Source organism: Nesoenas mayeri (assembly GCF_963082525.1).
Source record: "Nesoenas mayeri genome assembly, chromosome: 11".
Lineage (NCBI taxonomy): Eukaryota > Metazoa > Chordata > Aves > Columbiformes > Columbidae > Nesoenas > Nesoenas mayeri.
The window spans coordinates 17,580,401-17,602,257 of record NC_137563.1 but is presented as its reverse complement, the minus strand read 5'-3'; the positions used below and the strand labels follow the sequence as shown (position 1 = coordinate 17,602,257).

At 58.2% G+C, this 21,857-nt stretch overlaps 3 protein-coding genes and 1 long non-coding RNA gene across 4 annotated transcripts; 1 reads left to right on the top strand and 3 right to left on the bottom strand.

Moving 5' to 3' along the window:
- Positions 1–1,752: 1,752 nt before the first annotated feature.
- On the top strand, positions 1,753–12,667 carry MAN2C1 (mannosidase alpha class 2C member 1; the record flags this gene model as incomplete). The annotated part of the gene is made up of 26 exons (XM_080351362.1): positions 1,753–1,844; positions 2,324–2,449; positions 2,693–2,816; positions 3,615–3,685; positions 3,892–4,069; positions 4,555–4,744; positions 5,253–5,359; positions 5,523–5,633; positions 5,755–5,847; positions 6,234–6,350; positions 7,079–7,174; positions 7,486–7,631; positions 7,843–7,966; positions 8,461–8,582; positions 9,242–9,327; positions 9,464–9,634; positions 9,885–9,967; positions 10,137–10,231; positions 10,356–10,460; positions 10,659–10,815; positions 11,129–11,272; positions 11,361–11,470; positions 11,880–11,959; positions 12,063–12,208; positions 12,366–12,469; positions 12,550–12,667. The coding sequence occupies 26 exons, from the start codon at positions 1,753–1,755 to the stop codon at positions 12,665–12,667; spliced, it is 3,096 nt and encodes a 1,031-aa protein (XP_080207488.1).
- A 489-nt stretch (positions 12,668–13,156) lies between these two features.
- On the bottom strand, positions 13,157–17,078 carry NEIL1 (nei like DNA glycosylase 1; the record flags this gene model as incomplete). Its single annotated transcript, XM_080351331.1, has 9 exons — positions 13,157–13,431; positions 13,536–13,731; positions 13,905–13,966; positions 14,228–14,255; positions 14,708–14,832; positions 14,991–15,090; positions 16,201–16,264; positions 16,419–16,538; positions 16,660–17,078. The coding sequence occupies 9 exons, from the start codon at positions 17,076–17,078 to the stop codon at positions 13,412–13,414; spliced, it is 1,134 nt and encodes a 377-aa protein (XP_080207457.1). The 3' UTR covers positions 13,157–13,411.
- A 155-nt stretch (positions 17,079–17,233) lies between these two features.
- COMMD4 (COMM domain containing 4) lies at positions 17,234–19,097 on the bottom strand. The gene is made up of 8 exons (XM_080351272.1): positions 18,971–19,097; positions 18,821–18,892; positions 18,676–18,741; positions 18,357–18,396; positions 18,133–18,252; positions 17,810–17,890; positions 17,551–17,727; positions 17,234–17,442 (listed from the first exon to the last, which is right to left on the bottom strand). Exons 1-8 carry the CDS (start codon positions 18,971–18,973, stop codon positions 17,402–17,404), a joined length of 600 nt encoding a protein of 199 aa, XP_080207398.1. The 5' UTR covers positions 18,974–19,097; the 3' UTR covers positions 17,234–17,401.
- A 1,414-nt stretch (positions 19,098–20,511) lies between these two features.
- On the bottom strand, positions 20,512–21,692 carry LOC308044453. Its single transcript, XR_013922617.1, has 2 exons — positions 21,656–21,692; positions 20,512–21,562 (listed from the first exon to the last, which is right to left on the bottom strand). It is a non-coding gene; the product is annotated as an uncharacterized lncRNA (long non-coding RNA).
- Between the last annotated feature and the right edge of the window lie 165 nt (positions 21,693–21,857).

Below are 21,857 nucleotides of genomic sequence, written 5' to 3'. Positions count from 1 at the left end.
CAGCTTGTTAAGGTATATAAATATATTATATATAATTTTTTAATTTTTGCTTTTTCTGGTGGGTAATTTTCACCCACCTTGTCTTCCAGCTCCAAGGACCTTCGCTTTTGGGAAGTGTTGCTGAGCTACTTTGCTGGGGTTGATTGTGCTGATGTTTTGTTGGTTTGCTTTGTTTTGTTTTGTTTTGTTTTTCCCTCTCAGTATTGGAGAAAACACACGTGAAGTACCGAGCCAGTATTGGATGGAGCTGCTCTGCGTGTGTGTTCGTGTGCGGTGCGTGCGTGCAAGAGAAGGGTGAGGGGCTGGGCTGGGTCTCAGTGCATTTCATTAAGGAAATCCACATACGGGGTATATATTTTTTTAAGTATAGAAGTTTAGCGCTGGCAGATATTTAAAACATGGGGGGAAGATACTGATTTTTAAAAAATAAGTCGGCCGTGACTTCGTACGCTCCGACAGACACAACTGCACTGTCTCTCCTCCTCAAAGGAGGCGGCTTTCCTTGCACAACTGCTGCCAGACCTGAGCACCCAAACGGCTTCTGTCCTCCCTGCGGGGAGCTGCAAACAGGGCTTTGCCGCTGCTTAAACCTCTCCCAGGGGATTTATTTTGGTTTTTAGGTTTTTTTTCCAAATCGGTCTCCTCCCGGCCCTGGGAGGCAGGAGCTGGGGAGCGGTGCAGAGGGGGGAACTGCAGCCCCAAGGGGCTGCTGCCCATCGGCCGCCAAGGTGCAGATCCCGACCGGGAGCCTCTGACGGAGAGAAGGAAGAGCCCACCGGGAATGTATTTTGCCAGCAATAAATGACCCGTTTCTCTTCCTTTGCTGCAACCAGGCAGGAAAGGGCTCTTGCGTGCCCTCTTTGTTCCAAACGTTTCACACCTGCTCCCCCACTTGCTATTTCTCCTGGATTTTTCCTGTTGTATGCTTAAGGTGATCTGGAAGTCAAAGTCTTGGATGATTTATATTTTTTGACCAGCTTGGAAGTAACAGCTGCTGTTGCTGCTTGATGGGTGTCTTGTCCCAGGTGTCCATGCCTGCAGGTCCCGGGGGGCTGGGGGGACCCTGGGGCTGCCCTCCCGCCCTCCCCCATCCCAGCTCTGCTCCCAGCCTGTACAATAGCAGAGATTTTTTCTCTCTTATTTTTATTTGAACTTGCCTTTTTTTTTCTTTTTGTAGTCTGTAATGTGATCCTCAGCCCACGATCCATGTGATTTCTATACAAATGTTGTAAACTTGACTGTAGTGCAGTATTTCCATTAAAATATCAGGGCTAATCACTGTGTTACAGATTCTTCTTCCTTCCCCATCACACACTATGACATTCTGGGGCACTTCTGAGGGAAATGGAGTAGGGAGGACGAGAGGGGGCTGCAGAATTGCTTAGGCCAAGGGACTGAGAGAGAGAAGACCCCTCTGCTCGGGTTCTGCCTCTAGATTCCAACTAATTTACTAAAACGTGGTTTGCAGTGTTTTGCGGTGGATGGAGGTAATTAAGTGTTTATTTTTGTCCTGAAGCTGTGAGAGCGACTAACGCAGCCTCGGGACGAGGCCGTTCTTTAAACGCACGGCGAGGGCCTCGCACCCGGGGACACCCCAGGGCACCCCCAAAGGTCGCCCCAAGCCCCAGGACTGTCGCCCCGCTCCGGGCGGGCAGCGGAGCGGCCGGGGACCGAACCTCCGCCCCGGGCATGCGCCGCACACGGCGGTGGGCACGACGGGCGCGCATGCGCAGCGCGTAGCGGGGCTGCAGCATGGCCGCCCCCAAGCACAGGCGCACGGCGCTGGAGCGGGTGGAGAAGTTCATCTCCGAGACGTACTTCACCGACTGCAACCTGCGGGGCAGGTGGGCGGCGGGACTGCCCCTCTCCGCCTCCCCGGGCCCTCCCGGGGCGCTGGCTGCAGGCGGGCTGCGCCGCGCCCGGGCCCGCTTCCGGGGTGTCCCCGTTCCGGGGTGTCCCCGTTGCGGGGACGCGGCTGCCCCGCCGCCGCTGGCAGCCCGGGCTGGGGGCTCAGTGCACGAAGCAGACACAGGCGGAGCTCTGGCTGCCGCGGGCACCGCCACCTCTGCCCCCAGCCCTCCTTGGGGCTGCCGGCGGGGACACCGCTGGGCGCGGCTCAACGCGCCCGTTTCCCGCGGCAGATCACGGCTCTGCGGTTCATGGTGTTAATGTCAGGGTGTAGGGTGGCAGCGGGATGATGCGGCCACGCAGGGAAGGCGGGGCGGTCTCTGTCCCCCCGCCCCGGGATGGGCTCTGACCCCCGCCACGGGCTGGTCCCCGCGGGACCGGTTCACTAACGGTGTCCCCGCTGTCCCAACCGCAGGCTCTTCGGGGATCGCTGTCCTCCAGCGTCGCTCTCCTGCTTCCAGACCTCACGCCGCATCCCCTACGATGAGGCCGTGGGGCAGAAGTTCAGCCCGGCCAAAGTGGGTGACTCCTTCGGGCCCACGTGAGTACCAGGGGTCGGTGGCACTGTGAGCGCGATGGGGCTGGAGCTCGTGCCTTCGGTGTCACCTGTGTGCGTGAATCCTCACAAGCTCCCCATACCAACACGTAGCGCTGCTACCTTCAGATCACATTGAACTTGCGTGCTGTCCCCGCTCTGCTTTTTCCATGGAGGCTCTGAGGGAATGCGGATTCCCTCCGGAGAAGGTTTTGGGGTGGGCTGAGGTGGCTGCCTGCTCTCTTCCAGGTGGGAGACGTGCTGGTTCAAGGTGGAGCTGAGCATCCCCCCGGCGTGGGCAGGGCGGGAAGTGCACTTTGTCTGGGAGAGCGATGGGGAGGGCATGGTGTGGCGAGACGCCCAGCCTGTCCAGGTAAGGAGACGTGGAGCAGGGATGTGCCACCTGTGCCAGGTGCTCTGCTACACAGGGAGTGGTTATCTCCTGTAGCCCCTCTGCAGTGGGGCAATAGAAGAAAGCCCTTCCTGTTTGTCATGTGCTCTTCAGAGGATGCCTGTTGGGGGGTGTAAAATAACATGTGGGCCAACAGTAGAGAACCAAGAACAATTGGAGGTGTAGACAGAGGGATCACGAAGAAAAAACAAAGGAGGTTATGTAGTTGTAGAGTTATTTAGCCCTGAGTGGCAATCTCTGAGGGAATAGGAGGGCTGTCTTTAAATACACTGCTGTGCAGAGGAGGGCAGTGTTTGTGGAGTCTGATGCATGGGGTGGGAGTTGTCAGACTGCAGAGTCCCGCTCAGAAAGGCAAGCCTGCTGGTTGTGGGTTTGAGTTGGTTTTCTAGAGGTTGACCCCACCAGGAGTTAAAATTACGGTCTGCAAACTGTCAACAGCTGAAAATCCCTTGCTTAGGCATTAGCAGATTGATCTTGGAAGAAGGACAGGCAAGAACGGTGGGACAGACTCTCGTCACATGTGTCAACTTCAGTCCTGCTTTGGGGTGGTGGGATGGCACAGGTGACCGTGTGGCGTTGTCACAGGGCTTGGGTTACTGCTGGGGCAGCACCAGCTTCCGTGACGGTTGTCCTGGTGGGAAGGATTGTCCCCTGGCACGTGGTGCCAGTCCCCTCCATAGAGCTGGACGTGTACTGCCCATCAGCCCTCTGTCACAGACCTCTGGAGACACGTGTTGACTGTGCCGTCGTCCCTTGCAGGGTTTGACTAAGGAAGGCGAGAAAACCAGCTACATCCTGACAAGGAGCCTCAAAGAGATGGAGCCTCACAGGTGGGTGATCATCCTGGCCAGAGCCCCTGCCACTGTGGGGGGCGTTTGAAGCCAAGAGGCCGGGGTGAGAGATCCGTGTCTGCATCAAGGTGCTCTGACAAGTATCTGGCATTCAGGAGATCTGTCCGTTGTCCATGGGAGGGGAATGGACTTTCCTGGCCGCTTGCTTGCGATCTGCTCCCTGATGGTTTCCTTTTGCTCTCCAGTCTGACGCTGTACGTGGAGCTGGCCTGCAATGGTCTCTTTGGGGCCGGCAAGGGCAGCATGATCGCCCCTCCAGACCCTGACAGGAGGTTCACCCTGAGCAAGGCTGAGCTGGTCGTCTTCAATAGGGATGTCTATGAACTGCTGGTGGATCTGGAAATACTGCTAGACATGGCCCAGGTTTGTGAGCTCGTACTCTTCCCTTCTCTCACCCTTTCCACCTTCTTCCACAACTTCAATTGTCCCCTTCTCCCACCATCCCATGATTTATCTCCTCCCACCAGCAGGCCCTGAAGTAGCAAGTGTTTGCTCCTGTTGCTTTGGCACAGCTGATGTTGTCTAGAGTAAGAGAAAACTGAATAGAGAGAGGCCACAGGCGGTTTTCTCATCCACTTTCTGCTCCAAGGCAGGATCTGTTAGTCCATAGCCCCCCTGGGATGGGCTTATGTTTAACCTGGCTTTAGAAGGCACATGAGCAAAGACCTAAGGTTGTTTCTGTGAAGCAGGAACGTGGTGTTTACCTGGCACCACTGGCAGAGTCAAGCGTTGGAAGGTGGTAGCAGGTTCTCCCTGGGGCAGGTGGTGTCTGAGCTGGCACAGAGAGTTGCTGGGAGCCAGAGGATGCGCTGAGCTCCAGGTTAAGCTGTTATCACTCCCAACCCCAGCTCCTCGGGGAGGAAAACCAGCGGAGTTTCCAGGCACTGTACACTGCCAACCAGATGGTCAACGTGTGTGACGTTACGGACCCGTCCACCTTTCCTGCTGCCCGTGACCTGGCTGCGGCCATCTTCAGCCAGAGGAACGGCGAGAGCCAGCACACCGTCCACGCCATGGGTCACTGCCACATCGACTCTGGTGAGAGCAGCACGGCGTTCCCTCTCTGCTGAGCTGCAGGCCAGGCCGTGCTGCCCAAGGGCAGAGCTGGCTGCCCCTGGGCTCCAGGCTCTGGCTGCCCCTGGGCTCCAGGCTCTGGCTGCCCCTGGGCTCCAGGCTCTGGCTGCTGTGCCCCAAGGGCAGGGAAAGGGGCCTCTGTGCTGCCGTACGGCTACTCTGTCACCAGGGCAGGGGAACGTGTGGCTGGCTGTGCTGTTTGGAGCACTGGTGGGGCTGATGATGAGGGATGAATTACAGACCATGGTCTTCCACCTGTTGGACTTCACCCCTTGTCTTCCAGTCCCTGGAGGGGTTTTGATCTCAACAGAAAGGCAGCAGGAGAACTGGGAGCTGGACACCCCAGGCTGTCAGGCGCTTAGGCGAAAGGACAGCATTTGGCTCTAGCATCTTCCCCAGTTGATGCATGAAAGGCAGCACAGAGGAGCTTGTGCCGAGTAATAACCATAGTGGGATGTGTCTGTCCCTGCAGCCTGGCTGTGGCCGTATGAGGAGACCATCCGTAAGTGCGCTCGGAGCTGGGTCACGGTGGTCCGTCTGATGGAGAGCAACCCGGAGCTCACCTTCGCCTGCTCCCAGGTGAGCAAGCTCCTGCTGAGAGCTCTCCTGCTGCTTGCGGCTCGTTGCTTCTCCAGCATAACTCAAAATGAGACGTTGGGAGGGTGACTGGGAGCGTCCTGTGCAGTTGCAGGAGGAGGGACGTCTGTGGTGGGAGCTGGGGCTGACCTCTGTGCTCCGGCAGGCGCAGCAGTTCGAGTGGGTGCGGAGCTGGTACCCCGGGCTCTACGCACAGATTCAGGACTTTGTGGCGAAGGGGCAGTTCGTTCCTGTCGGAGGCACCTGGGTGGAAATGGTGAGGAGCGCGGTGAGCCTGGCGCCCTCCCTGCGCCGAGAACTGCCGGGGCAGGGTGCCGGGGCTGGGAATGGGGTGCTCGCAAGACCTCCCTCGCAACACTCCCTGTGCTGTCCCGCAGGACGGGAACCTGCCCAGCGGGGAGTCCATGGTGCGGCAGTTCCTCCAGGGACAGCGGTTCTTCCAGCAGCAGTTTGGACGGATCTGCTCAGAGGTACTTGCTCTTTTCCAGCATGCTTACCTTGCACACCGTCTCCTTTCACCTCTCGCTGTGCATGAGGGTTTCTCTCAGCTTCTCCAGATTATGGTGTGCAGATGCTTCGCATTGGCCTGCTTTTTGCAGCTTAAGCTGTGATGAGTAAATATCTAATCCCCTGTGTGTCATGGCCAGTAGCGCAAGCCTAGGCCATGGTTATATTGCCTGTAGGTCCCTGGCAGGTCTCTAGAATTCCTCCTTGTCTAGCACATCTTCAGTGTGCTCTACAAGAAGGGCTCAGAACCTGACTACCAGGAAACCCTCCACGAGCTCAGGCTGTGATCTGTGGCCAGTGTGACTCAGGTGTGTCTCTCTCCCTGTGCTGCTGCCACCTCTGCTCCCAGTTCTGGCTGCCGGACACGTTTGGATACTCAGCCCAGCTGCCCCAGCTGATGCGCGGCTGTGGGATCAGACGGTTCCTCACGCAGAAGCTCAGCTGGAACCTGGTGAACACCTTCCCGGTGAGCTGTGCTTCCCTTCCTCCCCAGGGATGGACTTGCTGGAGTGTCTGCCGGGCTGGACCTGTCTGTTCCACAGGTCAGCCCAGTCCTTTAGATCAGCTGACACAGGCTCTTCTACAAGAAGGCACCAGTTTATGGTGGTAGCAATGTTGTGTCAGGCTTTAAGAGAAAGGAAGGCATGGTTAGAGATCCCAGCTGGGCCCTTAGGTCTACAAATTCCTGCTGCTGTGACTTGCAGGCAGGTCTAGCAGGCAGCAAAGCCAAGCCAGCCTTCCCTCTGCTGTCCCCTGCCCCTGTGGCATCCTTGCGCAGCTGTGTCCTTGCACTGATCTGCCAAGGCATCCTGCAACCCCATGGAGAGAAAGCGAAGGCCCAGTCTGAATCCTCAGGGGGCTCAGAGGGGCCTGTCACCACTGCACTTCCCTGGGGACAAAAGTGCTGGACTTGGTGTGTTTGACAGGGCTTATGAGGAAGCTTGGGCTTTTAGTGCACGAGTTCTGTGCTGATGTGGCTGAAGTGTGCCTTCCACATACATGTTTGTGTGGGACATGAGTGTGGGAGCCTTGAAACACTGACCTAAAGGTGAGTTTATCTTCCTGGTAGTGGCAGGACCAGAGATTTCATTTTGGGAAATACTGGGAACAACGGGGCTGTGCTTTAGCATTTTATTGCCATGTGGTACAGGGAAGCTGTACAAGACACCATGCTTTCCTTTGGCTCCCCTCCAGAATAACACCTTTTTCTGGGAAGGCATCGATGGATCCCAAGTCCTCACCCATTTTCCCCCTGGTGACTCGTACGGGATGCACGGGCGAGTGGAGGAGGTGAGTGAGGTTGCCAGCCCTGCCGTGAAGTGCAGCACCAGCCCCTCGGGGCCAGATCTGGGGCTCCAAGGAGAGGGCACAGCCTGGGAAGGGAGCGGGACAGCTGGTGGCGTTGCTGGACAAAGGCTCTTTGGGTGCCTGGCAGTCAGTTACCTGCCGCTGAGATGTGTCCCTGCCTTTGGCAGCTTGGGCTGGGGAAGAGGGGCAGGGCTGGGCTTTGTGTCCCAGGGGGTGACCTGGCTTTCTTGTGTGGAGCTGTGGGAGCTGGGGCTGGGCACCATGGAATTGCACCTGTCCAAAATTCCCTCTAGGTGCTGAAAACAGTGAAGAACAACAAGGACAAGGGACTTGTGAACCACAGCGCTTTCCTCTTCGGCTTTGGCGATGGAGGAGGAGGCCCCACGCAGAAGATGCTGGACAGGATGAAGAGAATGAGGGACACAGATGGGCTGCCAAGGTCAGTCCCTGCCTGTGAAATGTCCACATCTCTGTGGCAGGCAGCAGGAGCAGCATGGGATAGGAGAAGAGAAAGGGGAGGTTGAGGGGAAGAGTGTGTGTGGTTGTGTTTGGGTTTCTGAGGCCTCAGTTTGAGGGATGTCACCTTTCTGGCGTGGATGCACCATTATCTGTGTCACAGTCTCACCACTGCTTGTGCCTGTCTCCCGCAGGGTTCAGATCTCCACTCCCGACCGACTCTTTTCCACTCTGGAGAAGGAGTCGTCGCAGGTGTGCACCTGGGTGGGAGAGCTCTTCCTCGAGCTGCACAACGGCACCTACACCACCCAGGCCCAGGTGACTGCGCCCGCGGGACGGGGACAGCGGTCACCCCAGGGAAGGTGGCTGCTCTCAGTTCTCCTCACTGCTCAGGTGGCTTCAGGGTTTGGGCAGTGCCCTTTAGGTCTCAACAGTGGGAGCCACCATGTAGGCAGGACTCCAAAAGGCAGCTCTGTCATCAGACTTTGCTCACGGGGTGAGAAGGAAGCCTGGACACAGTAGTGTCCTTTGGGCAATAGCTGCCATGTCCTCCACTTTAGCAGGTAGTTGCAGAGCTTGGGTGAAGAGTCAGAGGAAGGTGAGGACAGAGACAGGGGAAGCTCTGGGTCCCGTGCTGGGGGTTTCAACTTGATCTGTGACAAAAAATAACTTGCTGATAATGGCAAACTCATGACACCTACAGGTAACCAACCTTCTGACTCTGGATCTGGGCTTCTGCTGCTGGTGTGAGAGATCTTCTCCTAGCCACTGATTTCCTAAGCATCTTCCTTCTCTCCTTGTTTTGGCACCAGATAAAGAAGGGGAATCGGGAGTGTGAGCGCATACTCCACGATGTCGAAGTACTGAGCTCCTTGGCTGTGGCGCGGGGCAGCACGTTCCAGTATCCTGCCAGCCAGCTGCAGCGGCTCTGGAGGTGCGGGCGGCGGGAGCACCGGGGGCACCGGGGACGGTGTGGTGAGGGCTGGGGGCTGCAGTGTGAGAGCTGGGTGCTCCTGGGGGCCCGCTCCCCAGCCCCAATAGCTCCTTGTCCCTGAGCCTGGCTAGAAATCCGTGCTATCACTGCACCCAAATTAGCCCGGACCAGGCGGGCTGCGCTGGTGTGGGCAGTAGGGACATTTGTGGATTCAGTACTGCAGTGCTGCACCTACACAACCCCTTCCATAAGCTGATCAGGGCTGCAAACCCGCATTTCACTGCTTTAGCTGATCCTCCCGGTGGGAGAGAGCTCCAAAGCCTCACTGCTCTGCTGGCTGGAAGCTTAATTTCTGATCTAAGCTTATTCCTCGCCAGTTTTGACTTGTCTGAACTTGTGCAATAATATATCTGGTAGCCTCGAGGAATTAAAAAAATTAGCTCTTATTCTTCGTGGTTGTGGTTTACAAGATGACAGCTGACAAGTCCTAAGGTGCTATGGAAAAAAACCTTTTGTCTTGAGTTTTCCCTTTTCATTTGCTAACAAGAGCATAAGGAACAGTTATTAAGCCTGTCTGTCTTGCAAACAGGGCTTGGTAAGCCAGAACAATTCTGGTGCTCTCCTCTGCTTCCTTGCCTGAATTTCTGTTTCTTTTCTAGGTTACTGCTGCTCAACCAGTTCCATGATGTTTTGCCAGGCAGCTGTATCCAGCTCGTGGTTGAGGATGCTCTGCAATACTACGCAGGTGAACAGGGACTCTGGCTCGGAGGATGTGTTGGAGCATCCTGGTCCTGCCCAGGGGGCTGCAGGGCTTTCAGTCCTGGGCTGCCAGGTGCTGTGGGGCAAAGACCAGATCCAACTCAGGGCTTTTTCTGGCTCAGAGATCCGCAGGGCTGGCGCTGGGCTGCAGGAGGAAGCCGTGCAGTCCTTGTGCGGGGACCTGCTGCAGCTCGACGCTGGCAGTGCCGAGAGCACCCTCGTCTTGAACACTCTGCCCTGGGAACGGACTGAGGTGATCGCCAGGACAGGGCCAGCTGGAACAGAGACATTAGGTATGTCTAACTGGGGGGGTAACTTGCATATCAGAATTTCTTATGGGGGCAGAGACAGCTAGCAAAGAAATACTCTGCCTCTCATTCCCTAGGGAGGGTTTGCTGACTTGTAAAATTGCTCCTTGGGGCTGGTTGCACTTCAAGTCATCCCTGAACTGTGGAGGACAGAAGGCGGAAGGTCTGATGTGGGAGCAGCAGGGCAGCATGGTGTGTCTGGGGAAGCTATCAGAACAGAACCTCTGCTTTCCAGCTCTGGTGACAGTCCCCAGCATGGGCTACACTATAGTGAGGGAGCCGGTGCTGCCCGCCCAGCCTGTGACAGTGAGGAGACAGGTGAGCAAAAGGACAGCTGTCCTCAGATTGTGTACACTGTGTCACAGGCTGGCTGGGGAGAAATCTGGGGAATCCAGCACGCAGCAAGTCTGCATGCTGGATTTGCAACTGGGGCGCTGTGCTCCCGCAGGTGAGGTCTGTGACATCTCTTTCCATCTGTTCCCCGCAGGAGGACGGCTCCATTGCCATGGAGAACGGGGTGATCGCAGTCTGCCTGGATGCGATGGGGCGCCTGACCTCACTTCGGCTGCTGGACTCCCAAAGGTCTGTCCCTCACCTGGTTCCTGGAACCAGGCTCCTCAAACCTGTCTTGGGTCTTCTCGCTGTAAGCCCTTCACCACTGCCAGGTATTCTCACGCTGCTCTTTCTCTGTTCCACCTTGTTCCAGAGAGTCACTCCCAGATGGCTGCTGTGCCAACCAGTTTGCGCTCTTTGATGATGTTCCTCTGTACTGGGATGCCTGGGATGTGATGGATTATCACTTGGAAACCAGGTAGGCTTGAGGAGCAGTGCACTTGGATTTTGTCTTTGCTCTGAGGTTCTTGCCTCCCCATCAGCTGAAGCCATGACAAAACCTGTAACAGCATTCATGCTGGAGAAGCGAGTGCCTGCTGTGTCTGAGGCTGGACTGGGCTTTGAGACCGGGATCTACCAGGCTGAGACCAGCTTTGCCTTTTATCCCTTTCTCTAGGAAACCAGTGACGACGCTGCTGAAGCCTCTGGAGATCACCCTGGCTGGGGGCCTGCGGGGAAGCGCGAGCTTCTCTCTGCAGGTTGGGGAAAGCAGCACCTTAACCCAGGAGATCATCCTGGACGCCACGTCCCCGTACCTGCGCTTCCTAACCCAGGTTTGGCCGGCGTGATACAGACACCTGTGCCGCGCAGGCAGGGCCCTGGGGAGCTGAACGTCACCTCTGAATTACATTTCCCCTTCTGTTTCCTTCCCTGGAGCCCTCCACTGCCTATGGGGAAGGCAGCCTGGGGTGTGGGTCCTGAAGGACAAGGGTGGAGGAGAGTCTCACCAGTTCATCTATGTTGGTGTGTGGTTTTATTGTAGCCAGTATGGCCTGGGAGCGAGCTGGCTGCTGCGCAGTGGGGAAGGACGAGCTCAGCCTCTGCCTGTCAGCCTCCATGGTGATGTCCTGCTGTTACCACGTTTAGGTTGAGTGGAAGGAGGCTCACAAGTTTCTGAAGGTGGAGTTCCCCGTGCAGGTCCGGAGCACAAACGTCACCTATGAGATCCAGTTTGGGCACCTGCAGCGGCCAACGCACTGGAACACGTCCTGGGACTGGGCTCGATTCGAGGTGACGGGAAATGGGGGTCTGGTGGGGCTGTGCTTGCTCCCAGGCAGTCCCTCTCTGTGGTGAATGTGTCCGTCGGTCCCTCCTGCAGGTGTGGTCTCACAAGTGGCTGGATGTCTCTGAGCACGGCTTTGGGGTGGCACTGCTGAACGACTGCAAATACGGGGCATCGGCCCACAGGAATGTCCTCAGCCTCTCACTGTGAGCTGGGTTGGGGTGAGGGTGGAGCTGCAGCAGTCATTGCACCTTCTGAGGTGTCTCTGGGAAGTCAAGGCAACGCCTGGTCCTAAATTGGGATTGATTGTTAATAAGGAAATAGTCTGGTATTAGTTTGAGTGGCATCTGAGAACTTTGGCTGACCTAATTACAATTGACTAAGATAATGTAATTGCTGTGAGTTATGCTCATAGATAACTTGGGAGAGATCTGTTCCACACTTGCAGCAAGTAATTCTTCTGCAGTTTGACTCCATCAGCCACAAATTTCACAGGAAAAGACCTTTGAGAGACCCCCACCACCCTGGAGGGGGTGACAGAGGAGCAGTGTCAGGCTTGGGCTGAGGGAGAGTGCTGCCAAGACACCATCCTCACCTTCCTCTTGTCACCTTTAGGCTGAGAGCACCCAAGTCCCCTGATGCCACGGCAGACATCGGGCACCACCAGTTCACCTACGCCGTGATGCCTCACCGGGGTGAGCGCTGGGCAGAGCTGAGTCCTCACGGGGTGGAGGATGCTCTGGTGAGCCTCCAGGTGAGCACACCTCTGGCTGCTGGCTCAGGGTTCTGGTGTTACAGGTTCCTTCCAGGACGCCGGCGTGATCCAGCGTGCCTACAACTTGAATTTCCCTCTCCACGCGGTGCCGGCCAGCACCACGCAGTGCCCAGCCTGGAGCGCCTTTTCCCTCAGCTCACCTGCTGTCGTGCTGGAGACGCTCAAGCAGGTGGGTCCCCGGGGCAGCAGCGGGTTAAGCTGTTGTTGTTAAGCATGGTTTGCTCTTTCAGCTGCGATTAGGGGGGCGGGCAGGCCATACCCCAAGGTGTAGGGGAGGATGCGCTTGTCTCATGTGTCTGAACTCCCACCTGTGCTGTGCCCCAAAGGCTGAGGACAGACCCGATGCTGTGGTGGTTCGGCTGTATGAGGCGCACGGCAGCACGGTTGTCGCCTGGCTCCAGACCTCCCTCCCCGTGAAGGAGGCGATGCTGTAAGTCTGTGCTGGAGGGCAGGGCGCTCATGGGGATGGAGAGCGCTCGCTTCGGCCTCACCTGCTGCTTTCTTCCCCAGCTGTGACCTCCTGGAGCGGCCGGCTGCAGAGGGCCGCCTGCCACTGGAGCAGCGGGGCATCAGGCTGTCCTTCACCCCCTTCCACGTGCTCTCCGTCCTCTTGGTCTTGAGGCAGTGACACCGTCCTGACACCTTTGCTGATGCTGAGGCAACCTGGTTCTCGCACTGCCCTTGCGGAAGAGCACCACAAATAAAGAAGAGAATTACATAAAAACAAGCTCCAGCTTGTGTTCTTCTTTCCAGATAACTGCACTGATCTGCCTCCTTTCAGGGGCTCTGTTGTAGCTTCTGCTCTCTTAGCGTCCTCCTCAGCACCACCTCACTCCCGGGACTGGGGAGGCAGAGCTTACCTTTATTTTGGGGGGGGTGAGATGGGAGTTCCAGTCCACCAGGGAAGGGTGTCCCTGCCAGGTGGGACTGTTCCAGTCCACCTAGGGAAGAGGCTGAGCATAAGGAGGTTATCCTTAGCACAAAACAAGGCATGCATGCTGATTTCTACACAAAATACTTTATTAGTCAGCTAAAAACAATGATCCAGGCAGCAACCAGAAAGGGGAGAGGGGAATGCACTTTTAGGCAAAGGAATGGGTCAGTCCAGCATGATAGGCAGCATGACCCTTATTCCCCTCAAATGCCTGGGGACAGCAGCAGGACACAGGATCAATCAGCCCCATCGCCAAGCCCAGCTTCTTCGCACATGGGCAGGATGCAGCAGCCGCAGCAGCAAGCAGGTGTGATCATGGGTACAGAGCAGCCCCTTTTCCCCCCAGCAGTAGCCCAGGCCCCTGGCCAGACCCTCCCTGAGCTCCTTCAGCTATTAAAATGTTAAAACGCCCCTCGGGACGGGGGCGGCGTGCAACACTCACACGGCAGGGGCTGCACCTGGAAGATGGAGAGGGAAATGAGAAGGTGAAGGGTGAGGGGGTGCCCGGTTCTCCCACATCCCCACCTGGGCATTTGAAAGCCACAGGGACTCCCAGCCTCACCTCTGCCCCTGCGCGCAGGCGTCTGGCGGCTTCTTTTGGCTTTAACCGGCACCTCAGGCTGGGACGGGGCCGGAGCAGCGGTCGCTTTCTTCCTCCCACGAGCACGTCCCTTCCTTGGCCCATCAGCCACCTCCTCAGCCGACTCGGGGGGGTTTTCTGCAGTCTTGGGACGCCGTTTTGAAGCACGTGTGGTGACCTGGGTGGACATCAGAGCCAGAGCTTAGCAGCAGAAGTGTGCTTGGACTGCCAGACGATGAGAAACTGCAGATAGGAGCCCCACTGTGAATCTGGGAGCACCCTGAGCAAGGCTCGGGGAACCAAGCAGCCTCCAGACCCAGCAGGAGCCATATGAGCCCCAAAGTTTCTTACCTCAGGGGTCAGAGCCTCAGGATCTGCTTTCAGCTGAGCGCGCTTCTTGCGGGACCTCTGCCCTGCGGGAGAAGACGTGTCCAGGTTAGGCAGGGTGAGGAGATCGGTGCCCAGAAAAGCACCTTGTGGGTGCAAAGGCTGTGCCCGGGCAGGGGGGTAGGAAGATTTGGGGACAGCAGGCGCCATCGGTGGCCCGTCAGCACCTCAGGGAGAGCGGCTTTGCTCCTGCCTTTGCCCCTGCGCTGCACAGCAAGCACGGGCTGCCCAGGCTCCAGCCCTCCTGAACAAGCACGGGTCCCATGGGGAGGAGAAAGGCCACTCACCTTTGGGAGCCATGGGGCCAGGCTCTCCCTGCAAGGAAGGTGACAGAGCATTGACTGGGGCACAGCCATTCTGCATGTGGCCGCAGCAGAATCCGTGCCCCTTCTCCACCCCGCAGCCAGGACAGCAGCAGGGAAACAGCCAGGTCTGCTCGGGAGGCCGGGGGACTTGCTCCTTCTGCAAGGCCCCAGCACCGTGCCTCACCCCAACACAGGGCACAGGAGGGTGGAACAGGGCAGCCAGACCACCCGCACGCACCCCATTCCTGCAATCAGCCCCTCTGCCTGCCATACCTGGGCCGGCTGGCTACCACAAAGCGGGTCCTTGTCACCTCCAAGTCCAGCAGTCACAGCAGTATGTCAGACAGGGAGACCCCCAGGGACACAGCGTAATGCTGGGGGCTCTTGGGAAACAGAAAATGGGCTGATGTCCCCATAAAGGAGTGGTTGGGGGACACCCAGGCAGCGACCCCAGACTCCTACCTGGAACCATATGGTCCTGCCATTGTGGTCACGCAGGGAGCTCATGCCAGGCACCAAGTAACACTGCAGCCAGTTCTTGAAGGCGGCATAGTTATCCGAGTGATCAGGGTCAAGGAGGTTTTTCTCTGGGAAGGGAGAGAGGGAAAGGACAGAAGTAGAGAGGAAGTACAGACCATGGTGTTGGGGTCCCTTCCAAGCCTCCTGTTGCCAGGAACACAAATCCCAGGCCTCCCGGCCAGCCCCGGCTGTCTCTGTTCCCCAGCTCCCTGTCCTGTCACCTCACCCGTCGCAATGACCTCCATGGGCACAGTGTGGCACAGCTCCAGGAGATCCGGGTTCTCCCGCATCTGCTTCAGCTTCTTGCTCAGCGTCAGGGAAGAATTCTGCAGGGGTGGAAAAGGGGAGGGAAGTCACATTCCAACCAGCCCAGCCCTCCTCCCCAATACCACCCAAATTTCCCATCTCCTCTTGCCCTCCTGAGGATGAGCTGCCACCCTGTGCCATCCTGGAGCTCACTCCATTGCAGGCTTCAAACTGAATTGCACATTAGCACATTCCCCACAGCGTCAGCACACAGAACCACCAGCAGTTTGTAAGAACAGCCCTTGAGTCATATGCTTTGTTTTCAGCCTCCTTTAAAATAGCCCCTTACTCTCCCCCGAGGCCACAAGATCAGCCATGGGCTCTACTGCAGGCTTCCCCTGAGATTTTAAGCTTGCAAAGTGTTTGTTTCCCTCACCCCTTCCCCTTCACTCACCCCAAATACCCGCAGAGGCTTCCTGAGGCAGAAGCTGAGCACTGTGGGGCACCAGCGCAGCATACAGAGATGTGCCGGGGGAGCTGTCACAGCTCACCAGCCCGGCCACACGTGAACAAACACTGCACACGTGAGGTTACAGAACTGCTGCGCCCTGTTTGCCGCTCCGATGGAGGGGCAGACATGCCCAGACATGGGTGTTCGTGGCAAAGGACAGTAACGTGCTCGAGAAGAAAGATCCTGTGCAGTAAGTTTTATAGTTGTGAAGGGTAAATCCCTGCTGTCAGGCTGGGAAAGACTCAGAGTGGCAAGTATCTCCTGACAACTGTGTGCGAGACTGTGTGAACTCTGCAAGGGCCTCCTGACAATGTTCTGCCCCATCAGAGCGAGGAACCAAACACAAACTGAAAATGACGCCAAACCCTGAGCTGGAACAAGCCCGAAAGAGCAGACCTGAACAAGAGCTTTGTGCCTAGCTAAGCCCAAAGCAGAGCCAGAGCACCAAACTAGGGACTGGAAGCAAACTGAACCACCTCTGCTGCTGAGCCCAAACCTGAATTAGGAACGTTTTTCAGCACAGTTTGGCTCCCTGTATGGAAGCCAAGAGACACCCAGGATCCCAGAAAGCTGCCAAGATGTCCTGCAGGGCCACACTCAAACAAGTCCCTGGCGTGGTGCCTGTCTGGAAACGTGCCCTGCAAAAGCACTAGGTACTCCCCACCTTCTTCCTCCTTGTCTGCTCCTGATCCTTCAGGGCCTCCAGCACAGTCCGAGCCTTTTCAAAGGGAGGGATCTTCAACCTGAGAGAGTCCATCTGTTATACACAGTTCTGGCACTTGCCTGTGCTTACCAGGTGAGGAGGCCCAGGCGGCTTAGCCAAGGAACCATCAGCTCTGACAAACACTTGGAGACGAAACCTCCATGGCAGGTCAGCGAGTACTCAGCCCACCTTACCTATACAGGATCTCAGCGCGCAGGTAATTCCCAATCCCATTGAAAAACTTCTGGTTTAAGAGCGCCTCGCAGATGGGCTTGTCAAATGCCTTGTCATCCAGGTTCTTCATCACATTCTCCCTGCAGCAGAGCATGGAGCACGAGGAAGGTACACCTGGGCATGGCCATCTTACTGCAGTACAGCAAAAGCAGCCCAAACGAAGCAGAGGAGCTGCAGCTAACAGTGCGCTGGGGCGCTCACCTGAAGGCCTGGTACTCGGAGACGACGCAGGGCCCGCGGTCCAGCTGCCAGGCGTCCCCCAGGCGCCAGGAGCCGAAGCGACGGACGTCCACGAAACAGAGGGCGCGGGGGGGGCTCTCGCTGGTGAGGAAGCGCAGGTGGGCATGGCGGGGCAGCTCGGCGGCAGGGCACAGCCGGAACGACCCCGACATGCCGAAGCGGAACACGAGGTCCTGGGCGGCCCCGGGACCCAGCGGGGCCAGCGTGAGCCGCAGCTCCTTGCCCCGGGCGGTGGCCGAGATGCGGTAGGCCTCGCTGCGGAACGGCACCTCCGGGCCCCTGCCCACCGCCGAGCGCTCCACGCCGCCCGAGAACACCAGCCCGCCGCACGCCTCGTTGATGTAGCGCCCGGCCAGGTGCAGCTCCGGGCACTCCGGCATCGCCGCCGCTCCGGACCCGCGGCCGCGCCGCTGCCCGCAGACACGCCCCGCCCCGCCTCCCATGCGCTGCGCGGCCAGCGGGGCGCGCCGGGAGCTGTAGTCCCGCCGCGGGGACACACACGGGACACACACACGGGACACGCGGCTTGGTCACCGTTATCTTTATTGGAGTGTCCCCGGGGACAGGCTCGCCCCGGGCGCCGCAGCGAGGGCTGGGAAAGCTGCCCCCGCCTGCCCCTTCCCCAGCTGTGCCTGGTTGGGCGCAGCAGGTCCTGCCCTGTGATCCAGCGTCGGCACCTCCCACCATCGCCTCTTCTGGCTACTCAAAGCAGGGTGTTCATCAGGGCCTGGGCCTGCTTCAGCTCTGAGGAGAGGAAGGAGGCAGTGGTGGGGGGCGACAGGTGCTGCAGCATCCCCCCCAGCAGCCCCATGGGACCAGGGGTCCCTGTTGTTGCCCCTCCTGTGTCCTCACCTGCCAGCAGCACTCGGAACTTGTCAGCCGAGAGGGCCATGGGGATGGTTGCTGTCCTCCCGTGCTCCCCATCCCGCACGTTGAAGTTTAGATGCACGAGGGGCTCATTGACTTCCCGCAGCTCGCTGGAGCTGAGGGTATAATCCACCCGCCAGGACACCGAGCCCAGCTGGCTCACTGGAGAGGGCAGGCAGCGTCAGCACCCCAGCTGCTCAGGTAGGGTGACTTGAACCCCCAAGCCTCCCAACACCACACTCACGTCTCAGGCTGCAGGCCCTGAGGCTGTCCTGGAGGGAGCTCTGCTTCTCCTCGTAGGAGCGGCACAACCCACTGGCGTGCTCTGCACAGAGGGACAGACAAGACAACAAAACCACCCATTCGTGCTGGTGTCACTGCTACCAAAACCCAGTAACAGACCCAGAGGAGTCCCCAGGGATGGATGGCGTGGAGGGGAGGTGACCGGGGACCACATGGCTGCCACCCTGCGCTGGGCATGAAGAAGGCAGTGCTGGGGGCTGCCAGCTCAGCCCCAGCACATTCCAGCAGGTCCAGCCTATGGTGACACCTGAAGGGACGCCCCACCTTTGGGCAGCCCCAGCTGCTGCAGCTCACTCGACAGGGACTCGCTATCCACATTGTGCTTGGCGGCACTGGAGAGGATGAAGCCGAGGACAGCGATGGTCGCCTTCACGTCTCCTGAGTCTGTGGGTGGGATGGAGGTTTGGCTCTGTTGCTGTGGGAAGGCATCCCCTGCCAGATCACTGTCCAGAGGGTCCCCAGTGGGGGCTGGGGCAGCAGGGCTTCACCTAATTTAGCATCCGAGGTCAGCTTCAGGATCTTCTCATACTGCAGGAGAGCAGAGTGCAGGGCTGTCAGGACAAACACCCGGTACCGCACAGCCACGGAATGCGCTCACCACCAACAGTAACACTAATAATTTTCACCTTAGCATTAATACTATTAACACTTAACAGCCATATTATTATTACTAGCACTGGCTGGTAGCATTCTTAATCCCGAGGCTTGCATTAAGAATATTTAAGCCAGTAATATCGCTAATTATGAAATTATAGCGTTATAACGCCCTGCCTCCAGCCCAGTAACCCCACACGGAGGCCCCCTCACCTCGATGGCCTCCCCGAGCAGGTCCCGCAGCACCTGGGCGCAGATCAGCTTCAGCTTCACCGAGGACTGCGGGGGGACAAGGAGGGTGAGCACCGGGCCCGGGGCGGGCAGGGGGACGGGGAGGGGCGCGGCGCGGGCACTTAACGATTTTGGCCAGGGTGCTGATCTCGGCCAGGACCCAGTCGGGACAGTCCAGGTCCCCGCAGAAGCGGAACCGCTGCGGGGGAAGGCACGGTCAGAGCCCGCCGCGGACCTGCCCGCCTCGCCCCCCACCCGCCGCCGTCCCCCGCCCCACCATGTCGCCGCCGGTCCCCGGTGCCGCCGCAGACCCCGCCTGCGCGACCCGGAACCGCTCCCGGGCGGGAGGTGCTGCGGCCGCTCCGCCCGTCCCCGCCCCGGCGGCGGGGCCCGACCCTCGGAGGCGAGGGGTTTCCCGAGTGGCTCTACGGGTGGGCAGGGGCCTTGGGGCCGGAACCCCAGGACATCAGCGCCAGCGGCCCCGGGAGCGCTGCGCGGCCGGGGACCGGGGCGGGGGCCGGGCGGCCCCGGGGCTGGAGTTGGGGGCGGCCGCTGCCCCGTGGGAGGGGCCGCTTCGCTCCGCCCCGCTCCGCCCGTTTAAACACCGCCCGCCCCGTTCCCGCTGTCGCGGCGGTTCCCGGCGCTGCCCCCGGAGTAAGCGGCTCCGGTTCCCTCCGTCCCGCTTCGTTTTGGCCCTTGCCCCGGTCGGCTCCGGGCCCGCTCCCGTGGCTCAGGTCCCAGCGTACAGCATTTATTTCGGCTCCAGCTCTGCGTAATGTCAGCTCCGAACCTGCAGTGTTTATTTCAGCTCCCGTCTCTTGATGTCAGCCGCAGCTCTGACATGTTTCAGCTCCACTCCGGTCTGTGTTTCAGATGGTACAGATTTCAGCTCCAGCTCTACGGCCAGTATTTCTGCCCCTGCCCCACCATCCTTATTTCAGCTCCAGCCCAGTCCTGCTGTGTTTATTTCCTCTTTACCCTTACAAGCTTTGTTCCAGCTGCAGCTCCAGCTCCGCCCTTACACAATTTATTTCAGCTCCAGCTCTGCATCATTTCAGCCTCAGCCATGCATCTCAGCTCCAGCGCTGCTGCAAGCTGCTCCCGGCTCTCATAGCAGCACTGGGGGCAGTTGGCAAGGTCGCAAGTCAATCACTGTCCCAATATTACCTTGATTAGCATGTCCTGAACAAAGCCTTGGCCCCTCAAGCCCTGTTTTTTGCCCAGGGACTATCTCCTGCGTTGAGCTCAGCCTGGTACATGCTGGCATCCTGTGATTTGTGGGACAAAGGCAACCAGAACCGCCACCCCAACATCAACCTCCTCCTGACTCCCAGAGCTGGTGTTTTGGGGCTGGGAAGGGCTGCTTGGCCCCCAGTTCCTTGTCCCAAAAGGCAGCACTTGGGGTGGGTCTGAGCCCCAGAAACAGCCTTGAGATCCCAACCCCCCAGTTGGTTTTCAGGCCCAGAAGTGCAGCCCTAAGGCTCTGTGCCCCGTCTCTGAAAACACAACAGTCTTCTGGGTTTTTTTGCCTGCTGAACCCCACAACCGTGCTGGCTTTTTCAGCCCCAAAACAGCCCCTGGGCTTGTTCTCAGGCATCAAACACAGCACTCAATCCCCAGTTTGGGGCTGCAAACACCTCCAAGGCCCAGGAGGGGAGTGCTTGGGAACTTGGGGGGGAGCACCTCCTCCCACAGGGACAAACCATCCCCAGGGCACTGGGATGCACCCACCCTACAGGGAAAGCTTTATTGTACCTATTTTTTTTTTAAGTTACTGTTATACGTTCGGCTTATAATACAGGGTGTTTTAAACAGATGGACCCAATTTCAAAGCAGTATATTTCACAATGGCAACGTGTCACAATTACACAAAAATTTACCAACAGTTTAATGATTTACCAAGTTTTAGTAACCTTTGTATAAATGCTTTGTGTTCTTTCCACCTGCTGCATGGACAACATCCAGATGACAGTTGAATTACTCCCAAACACCTCTTGAAGTGCCTTTTTCTCCCAACACCCCAACACCCCCAGCCACACGGGATGCCCAGACACATGGGACCCCCCAGACGCATGGGACCCCTGGCCCCAAAGCCACAGACTCCCTGGGCCCCTCACCTCCCCGAGTGTCTGGGCAGAGCTCCCCTGCCCCAGGGTCACTCAAAGTGTCCTGGATGGTGCCTGTGGCGTGGCCCTGGCCACCAGCACCACTGCGGGAGTGCGCTGGGGACCCACCGGGACTGGGATCAGGGCCGGGACCACCTGCCTGGTCCAGCCCATTTCCTCCGTCCCTGTAGGATCTGCACCCCTCCTCACCACCACCTTCCTGCTGAGGGGACACAGAGCCCAGTGTGTCCCCAGGCCCTGGGGAGGGGGGAGACACACACACAGGCCTCATTATTAAACGTTGCCTTAACACCCGCCAGACCGTTGTGTGAGGGATCGCAAGTTCCTGGCTGGCAAGACGAGTGGATTTGTGTGGGCTGCGCAGAAAACTCTCTTCAATTCTTCTCACGTTCTCCTCTGATGTGCGTGGTCGCCCCGTGCTCTTCCCCTTACATAAACAACCCGTTTCCTCAAATTGTCGGTACCAACGACGAATGCTCTTTGGCATCGGCGGATCGACGCCGAAGTGCCGTTGAAATGCACGCCGTACCGCAATTACGGATTCGGTCTTGCTGTATTGCAGAACGCAAAACGCCTTCTGTTGCGGGGTCACCATCTTGCAAATGACTGAGGCTGTTTGTGCGCTGGGTAATCATGTGAGATTCTGTCCCCCACCCTTCCAAGTGGGAAGAGCTTCACTCGTGGGCAGTTCGCTGTTCCAGAGATAAAGTGCTTTCAAATTGGGTCCATCTTCTTGAAACACTCTGTGACATTATAAAATAATAACTGTTTTATTACTATTCTCAGCTATATTACTATTCCAAACCCCACCACCACCCTCCCGCCACCCCGCTCACCTGGGCCCCGCGAACGGCACCACCGCACGGCCGCTCCGCACCGGCACCACCGCCTGCCCGCGCAGGCGCATTCCAGCCCGGTTCCCAACCGGCCAATCCCGGTCCGAGACAGCGCCCAGCCCCACCAATCCCCGCCCGCCCGTTCTCACTCTGCCCAATCCGGACGCGTCCTTTCAATCCGCCCACGCCCCGCCCGGCCCCG